The sequence below is a fragment of the Populus euphratica genome, unplaced genomic scaffold, assembly GCF_000495115.2.
Source record: "Populus euphratica unplaced genomic scaffold, PopEup_1.0 scaffold1480.1, whole genome shotgun sequence".
Lineage (NCBI taxonomy): Eukaryota > Viridiplantae > Streptophyta > Magnoliopsida > Malpighiales > Salicaceae > Populus > Populus euphratica.
This window is the reverse complement of record NW_011501333.1, coordinates 1-8,817: the sequence shown is the minus strand read 5'-3', so window position 1 is coordinate 8,817 and position 8,817 is coordinate 1. Positions and strand designations below refer to the sequence as shown.

At 29.1% G+C, this 8,817-nt stretch overlaps 1 protein-coding gene across 1 annotated transcript; it reads left to right on the top strand.

Moving 5' to 3' along the window:
• Positions 1–841: 841 nt before the first annotated feature.
• On the top strand, positions 842–4,867 carry LOC105117704 (probably inactive leucine-rich repeat receptor-like protein kinase At5g48380). The gene is made up of 2 exons (XM_011015453.1): positions 842–1,319; positions 3,726–4,867. Exons 1-2 carry the CDS (start codon positions 999–1,001, stop codon positions 4,599–4,601), a joined length of 1,197 nt encoding a protein of 398 aa, XP_011013755.1. The 5' UTR covers positions 842–998; the 3' UTR covers positions 4,602–4,867.
• Positions 4,868–8,817: the final 3,950 nt, after the last annotated feature.

The window sequence follows — 8,817 nt, the reverse complement described above, 5'->3', positions numbered from 1 at the left end:
TTTGTGGACTCAAGGTGTTAAATAAAGAAATAAAAAATAAAGTTATGAAAATTTTACTTGATTTTTAAGAATTTAATTCCTAAATCATTGATAAAGAGTTAAATTTAATGATTTTTCACACCATCTTTTATCTCAATAGCATCTTTGTTCATGGAATATTCAGCTAAAATTAACACTCAAAATTCCCATTTAATGTTTGCTACGCAGTCGTCAATAAATAAATAAAAAGTATTCAGTGCAAAATCATTTTAGTGTAATAATTCATTATGAATGAGGTTTTCTCACCCTAACATGTTTTCTCTATATTTAAATGATTAAAATTCTTGTTAATACTTATTATAATTATCATCATCAAATTAAATAAAAATAAATCTTCAAAACATAGATATGAAAACTGACAGGGTTTTTACTTTAAATGATATGGAAGCAATCATTAAAAGGAATTGATATGAAAGTTGAGGAAGTTTTCCTTCTTTGGTTTTTTCTCTTTTAATTAGTTTAATCTTCAAAATTACAATCGAAAATAATTATTAAATAATTAAAATTGCTGGGATAAAAAATTTAATCTCAATCGTGCAAATATTTCTATTGAAAAAAAAACAAGAAAAAAGGAAGAGAAATAAGTCTAGAATTATTAAACTTTTTTGACTAATTTGTTTTCCCACACTTTCGTGGAAATTGTTAGGGCCATCCATTCTCTCTCGACGTACTGTCCCATCATGAACTTGGAATTTGATGCAGGAGACTTGGCTTCTTGACTTGAAGAAGTAGACTAACAAATCAATGCATCTCATCGACGTGTTCAATTAATGATCTCTAGACTAGCAAAATGCTGTAGAAAATCAAGAGCTTCTAGACTTTGTTAGCTTAAACTTTGAATGATCTCTTGTTCTCTTTTTATCTAACAAAATGCTGTAGAAAATTAAGAGCTTCTAGACTTTGTTAGCTTAAACCTTGAATGGTCTCTTGTTATTTGCTGCTGTTTTGGTATCTACAAAATGGCTGTGGGTGGTGCAAAACTTGCTCTTCTTTTGATTCATATCCTTGGTGTTGCCGGCAATGGACACAGTTCTCTACAAGAGAACTACTACGGGGGTGATGATCATGAACATCGGAAAAAGTTGGATTCTTCACTCAAAAGTGGGTTTTTAATAGGTTATGTCTTTTTTTCCGTTTCCATTATAACTATTTTCATGTCCTGTTGTGTGCCTTGGGCTCGTCTCCTCAAGAGGAAAGGGAATGAGGTGATGATGAAGACACCAATGATGACATCTTTGATGGAAAGGCAAGAGAAGAAGAGAAAAGAAGCCAACGTGCAGGTATCCCCATAAGATTTTCATTTCATCATCATATTTTTAGTTTCTTGCTAGTTTTTTTTTTTAATTATTATTATTATTATTATTATTATTACTATCATTATTAAAACTGTAGTTGCTTGTATTAAGGATAAATCAATATTCTTCAGTTGCCAAGACCATGGATCGTTGCAAACTTAAGTGAATAGATCACAGACCAAAACATTAACTCATTACTGAAATAGCCAAAAAAAAAAAGAAACCTCTAGTCTAGTCCACGTACTTAAATTAAAGTTTTTTTATCCATTTAACAATTCTATTATAACTAGCACCGTCTTAATAATAAATATCTTTGCAACAACCGATAATTCACTTTGATTTATGTTTCTATCCCATAATAATTTATCATAATCTGTTCAAAGATTAAAAAAATCATGTCATATTTGTATTAGACTCTTCATTTATAATTAAAAATTCACCTACATAACCCTAATTTATTTTCATCACATCTATAACTATATTCCTTTAAGGATTACTATTATTATCTACAATTCCATGCACATTACTAAAGTTAGAAATTGATTTAACCATCCATTTTACTACAGTCTCGTGAGGAACATATTATTCTTCATATGAAAACCAACACAAGTAATTTTTTTTTTTATAAACTATGGATCGTTACAACATCTAGATCAATTTTTGTTTTTTTACACCTCTTATAGGAACATTTAATATTGTTTTCCATAATATTTTTTGAATTAGATAATGCATAATTAATAAAATCCTAAATCTCATTACAATAATCAATCATTCACAACCCTTAAGATAAATCTTGATACATTCATGAATAATCATCCATTACTTATATCAAATCTATATAGAATATTGTTGATAACATGTATTAATTAATTATGTAAATTAAATAAATTTGCAAATATTAGTTTAACTCAAACTTATTCAATTTATTTTGAATAGTCCTCTTAATTCATTATTAATTATTTACATAAATTAAAATTGCTATATATTTAATGAAAATTTTAAATCAACAATAAATTGACAAAACATAAAACGATCCTGTTAAATATACTATTATTCATTTAATCACAAAACACTTACATCATAAATTCAAAATAAATTTTGTTAATTTACAAACAAATATAATTTTATAAAATTTCAAATAAACCCTAACATGTACAAATTATACATTCATAAAACAAATTTCAATGGGAAAAAATTTATAAAACAAATAAACATCTAAGCAAAATATATATACTACAAAAATATATAATAAAAATTAATATTTTAAAACTTACTTCAAATAAAAAATATATAGTTTTGCTTACTTGATTGAAGTAAGAAATCCTTAATAAAACTTGAATTAGAATATGAATGTTGACAAACTAAGAGTTTGACTGATTGAATTTATAGTGAAAGTTTGATTTGAAAAAACATTAGGGGGTGTGCTGTTTGTTGTGGAGAAAAATAGAGGAAGAAGAAGAAATGAGAAAGGGAGAGAGAAGGGTTGTTCGTTAGATTATAAATTAAATATTACAGATGACTTTATCGATGAAATTAACCCGTTTGTAATTCTATATGTAAAAATGACATGTTATCGTATCTTTTGAATTTTTTTGAATTTTGTTTATTATAATTCTTTAGTTCATATTGAAAAAATATTTTTATCGGTGTTTATTGATTGATATATAAAGAGAATACTTTATTGGTAAAGTTCATTACAATCTATTAACAAAAAAATTATGTTGGTATTTTTGTTTATATTTGATAATTTTTTTTTGCAATGACAAGAAACATTTTTAATTATAAACAGTAATTTCTAGGTGGAAACCAACCCTAGACTTAGTGGTAGGCCTTCAAAACCCTGCCAAGGACACATAAAAGAATTTTGTTCCACTCGTTCAAAAGTGGATTTGTGGTTGGTTATGCATTATCTGCTGTTTCAATAGTAATTGTTTTTGTATCCTATTGTTTGCCTTCGATCCATCTAAAATAAGGGTAGTAAGAATAAAAAGATAGCTGATAAATCAAGATATTTATAGGAATGTTATCTCGGTGATGTGATAGTCTAGGTGCTTCTCAGACACTCGTCTAATTTGGAAAAGGATGAGCGGATTTTTTTAGAGGAAATTATCGAGACATTTTCATGAGGTTTCTAGATCTAGGGAGAAAGGCAGTAATGATAGAAAAATCTGGACTGTAACTTTTGACATCACCAGCTGTGGAGCTCAGTTATGGAGGCAGCAAAGTGGTCAACTCTCTCATTGTGTGCATGTAAACTGTTGGGATCATTTTGCACTTTGTTATGGTTCCTTGACAAATGACAATCTTATGAATAATTCTAATTAGCGATTTTTTTGTGTAAAATAGCGTTGTTCATCTTTCACTAATTCTCATCGGTGATTTCATCTACAGAATTCCGAGTTGGACAAGTTGGTTACAAGAACAAGTTTTGCGGCACTCAATATTGCCACTCGCAGTTTTGACCAAGACAATGTCATCGGAGTCGGAAGGATGGGGACAATGTACAGGGCAGCACACCGTTATGATTTGTTCACTGCAGTTAAGAGGTTACATGACTCTCAACATTTAGGGAAACAGTTCAGGTCTGAGCTAATCATTCTAGCCAAGTTCAGACACATGAACATAATTCCACTACTGGGATTCTGCATAGAATCCGGGGAAAGGCTTTTGGTGTACAAATACATGCCAAATGGGAACCTTCATGATTGGTTACATCCTGTGAAATGCAACGCTAAAAAACTGGATTGGCGTGTCAGGGTTAAAATCGCCATCGGAGTAGCCCGAGGCTTGGCATGGCTTCATGATTTTAACAACTTCCTGATAGTTCATCTTGACATATGCTCAAGGAGCATCTTGCTGGATAAATATTTTGTACCAAAGATATCAAATTTTGGAGGGGCAATGCACAGGAGATCAAATGACAAGGGCTTAATTGCAAGTAGTAAGATAGGTGAACTGGAATTGGTCAACCAGGATGTCTATCAATTTGGTATTCTTCTTCTTGAGCTAATTGCAGTTCATGATCCTGACCGTAACAGTAAATCATCTCACACTCTAGAAGAGAATTTGTTTGAACGAATCGCTTATCTATCGAGCAGTTCTTCTGGCCTCTATCATGCTGTTGATAAATCTCTTCTTGGTCAAGGATTTGATGGTGAAATACTTCATTTTCTGAAGATCGCATCTAGCTGTATTCATCCCATTCTAGATCAAAGGCCAACGATGCTTCAAGCATTCCAAATGTTAATGGTTCTCAGGAAGAGATAAGAGAGATTCATCGAAAATCCTAAGCTGTTGGCTCAAGTGACTAGTCGCTGCTAATTAAGGTGATGATAGCATTGAGCTGGAGCGAGCAGAAACAAAATGAAACAGCAGATGTGTGTATTCTATATAATATCGTTGTTTCTGTTTTTGTAAGTGAAACAATACAGATATGGCCTCATTGCTAAAGCACTCTTTGGGAGTGTTATTGGAAGGCACCTTACCAAATTCGTAATTTTTTTCTTTTAATAAAAATTTCAAATTAATATTTTTTTATTTTTTTTGATATATTTATATGAAAGTTAATATATAAAAATTTATTTTAATATATTTACAAACAAAATACTCCATCTTTTAAGAGAGTAATGATATGATCTGTTGATAACTCTAAGATTGTCCTGAAAAAGAGTCTTTCGTGAGAAATGGCAAACAATCAATGAAAACAGAAGAAAAAAAGTTAATTTAAAAAATATCTTTAATTAAAAATATTCTAGGATAGATTTTTATTTACAAAATAAATAAGAATACAGCATATTTTAGCTTGTCAATTATGCAGATTAGGAGGCAGTGCTTGTTTCTTGATGGCACGTACATTTCATTGTTGATGAAATTGTAAATAATTGTTTTACGCAAAACCATCATTCCTAAACAACATAGATGCATATTCCTGAAAATAAGGGAGGGGTATTCACTGAACACCTCCCCACATAATAATATTAACTGGAAAAAAAGTGTTTTTTTGTAGTTTTTTTTTTCTAAAATACATACGTGTGTGTATTAATTTTAATTATATTTTTTAATATTATATTTATTAAAAATTGAAATTTATAAATATTTTAATGTATTTTTTATGAGGTTGTCATAAATTCATAACTCAGATTACCAGTATAATAGGTTAACTCAAGTTATTATCTCTATATTAATTAAAAATATCTTTTTTAAAATATTTAATTTGAGTTAAATTATATTTTTAATAGTTTTTTAAGTTATCTTTATACCCACAAAAATAAACAAGTTACATTATATTAATTCCTATATAATTTGATTTTTTTTACTAGAAATATATTATCAAAATCTAAATATTTTTTTTAAGTTGAAAAAAATTAATCAGACCCACTAATGCAAATTAATAATCTAGTCTATGTCTTATATCTATCTACATGTATAATAATATTGAAAATGAAGGAAAAGATTATACAAAGAGCTTATAATTCTTCCAGCCAAATTTGTTTAGTATAATTATTTATTTAAGGATATCAATTATGTTGTCAAAATTTGATGAGAACATCAACATGTGAACGCATAGAGGCTCTTTGAATCTTAAGATTTTCCTCCATACGAAACCTCCACATGTAGTTAAAGCTTGTATAGATATATTTGCAATATTTTTTTGCATTATGTAAAATTTATTTTTCAATTTAAATTAATTGTTTTATGTTGTTTAATTCTATTGTGAAATTGTTTGATAACTATTTTTTTTTTAAAAAACCAATTTATTTAAAGACCGATGAAAATCCCATTGATCAACTATTAATATTTTCATTAAAGAATTACATAGAGTTATTTAACTATTTTGGTAAGCACCGATAAGAATTCCATCGGTAAACGATCAACTTTTTTTTGGAGAGTTACAGAGAATTGTAGAGTGTCGCAATAGACAACCCGACAGAATCACTGACTGAACATGTTGTCAGTTATTGTATTGGCAAACTCGTTGGTGAGACAGATATATTGACAACAAGCTTATCTGTCAGAAATCCAATGGCAATATTGACCAAAGAATTTGACTACAAATATTAGTAGATCCTGTTTTTGTTGTGCTAATTTTTATGGTGGAAGTTGTGAAAACCTCAGATTGAATTTAGGCTTTCCATGACAGTGACCTCGGTTGAAGGTGACTATCCTGCAAAAGGTTAACCGGAGATAGTATAGGAAATGCTTATTGGAGATAGAGTGTGGCGTAGATGCAGGGTTTGCTGGACCGAAGCTGGAGAGGGTTTGGTTTGACTTGCCTTGGAGAGGGTTCGGTGATCGAATTTTCTCCCCCTCCTTTATTTCCTACCTTCGGCTGTGTTTGGCCAAGAGAGGCTTAGGTTGGAGGGTTTGGTTGGAAGATGAGGAGATGGTTAGGTTGGGCTAAGGAGATAAGGTTTTGGTCCTTCTTTCATACCTTGTTTAGGCATCAGTTGGGCCATTAACAAGCACTCTCAGTTGGGCTTTTTAGAATTATTTTGGTGCACCATCAATTTGGAACTGGTCACCCTTGTAGATATGTAAATTAATAACTCTATGGTTTTGTTATCCCTTAGTTAATTACAACCTGAGTTTGCTTTAATATGCAAATATATTTGGTGATTATTCCCTCCATATTAGTTTTTGATAGCTATCTCATTTGGCTGTTGTTCATTGTTGTAGATACACAACTTCTGAAATTATGGCCATGACCAATTAAAAAAACAATAACAGAGTAGTCGTGCTACTTGCCAGAACCCATCATTCATCATATTGTCTCGTTCCTTGAAATAAATGACATTGCTCGAATAAGTGCAGTATCAAAAAGGTTTACACAAATTTTATCTGTAGATGGTCCTCTATTTTGTTTTTTTTTAAAAAAATTTAGATGAAATTCAAAAATATAATTTATATTATTTTATTTTATAAACATGATCCGATATAAAATTTCTGATTTGAGTCTTTATTTAGCTTGTGTTTAATATTAAATTATATGCGAGTTGACTCTAAGTGACTTTATTGACTTGACCGGTACAAAGGCAAACTGACAGCCTAGAAAAAAGTACAAGAATGATAATGAGAAAAAAATAAAATTAATGAAAAATAAGAACCTTTCAAACCAACTTCTTATGTAGCTTAAGTTTAAAATTAAATTATGTAAAAAACCCGACTTCTCGGAAAAAAGTATAAGGATGAAAATAAAAAAAAAATTGACAATAAAAAAAACATAACTTTTCAAACCAACTTCTTGTCTAGCTTAAATTTAAAATTAAACCATGTAAAAGTTGCTTAAACGTAAGTCATTCAACTTGGCCAGTGCAAAGTATAGTTATTAAACTTAACTTGGGGTTTGACTAGGCCAAAGGGTAGGGTCCCAGATTTCATAACCCGGAAAAATTTAAAAAAAAATATTAAATTTTTAATATTTATATGAAAAATATTTTTAAGTTGAATTATTTAAACAAAAAATATTTTTTATTCTACATTGAAAGAACATAACTTTTTTCCTGGGAACATAAAGTATATATATACTAATAGGTTTCAAATCCTACATTGAAAAAACATAACTTCTTTCATGGGAACATAGAGTATATATATGAAAGGGCTTCAAATTTCATATTGAAAAGATACTATGTTATCCTTTTAAGTTGAAATATTTAAAGTAAAATGTTTTTTATCCCACATTGAAAAAATATAATTTTTTTCTTGGGAATATAAAATATATATACTAATGGGTTTTAAATCCCATATTAAAAAAACATAACTTTTTTATGGGAACACAGAGTATATATACAAAAGGGCTTCAAATCCCACATTGAAAAGATATTATGTTATCTTTTTAAGTTGAAGTATTTAAACCAAAATATTTTTTATCCCATATTAAAAAATATAATTTTTTTCTTGGGAATATAAAGGATATATACTAATGGGTTTGAAATCCCATATTGAAAAAACATAATTGTTTTCCATAGAAACATAGAGTATATATACGAAATGGTTTTAAATCCCATATTGAAAAGATATTATATTATCCTTTTAAGTTAAAATATTTAAACCAAAATATTTTTTATTTTACATTAAAAAAACATGATTTTTTTCTTGAAAACATAAAGTATATAAACGAAAGGGCTTCAAATCCCACATTGAAAAAAATACTATATTATCCTTTTAAGTTGAAGTATTTAAACCAAAAGATTTTTTATCCCACATTGAAAAAATATAATTTTTTTTCTTAGGAAGACATAATATATATACTAATAGGTTTCAAATCCTATATTTAAAAAAAAAACACCGGGTCTCGTTTGGGTTTACTTAGATCACCTGGGTTTAGCTAGGTTGTTGCCATAATCAGTTTTTTATTAAATCCGGACCAGTCCAGTTAATGGGTCGACCTGCCGGGTTAGGCCGAGTTTAATAACATTGATGCAAAGATAGCCCAAATAATCAATAAAGAAGTTTGAGAATGAAAGGGAGGAAAAATTGATGAAAT

Excerpts from the sequence above, each read along its gene's own strand:
- LOC105117704 (XM_011015453.1), top strand. The coding sequence starts at position 999 with ATGGCTGTGGGTGGTGCAAAACTTGCTCTTCTTTTGATTCATATCCTT. Across the intron at positions 1,320-3,725 it reads GAAAAGAAGCCAACGTGCAG|AATTCCGAGTTGGACAAGTT; the intron begins GTATCCCCATAA and ends TTTCATCTACAG.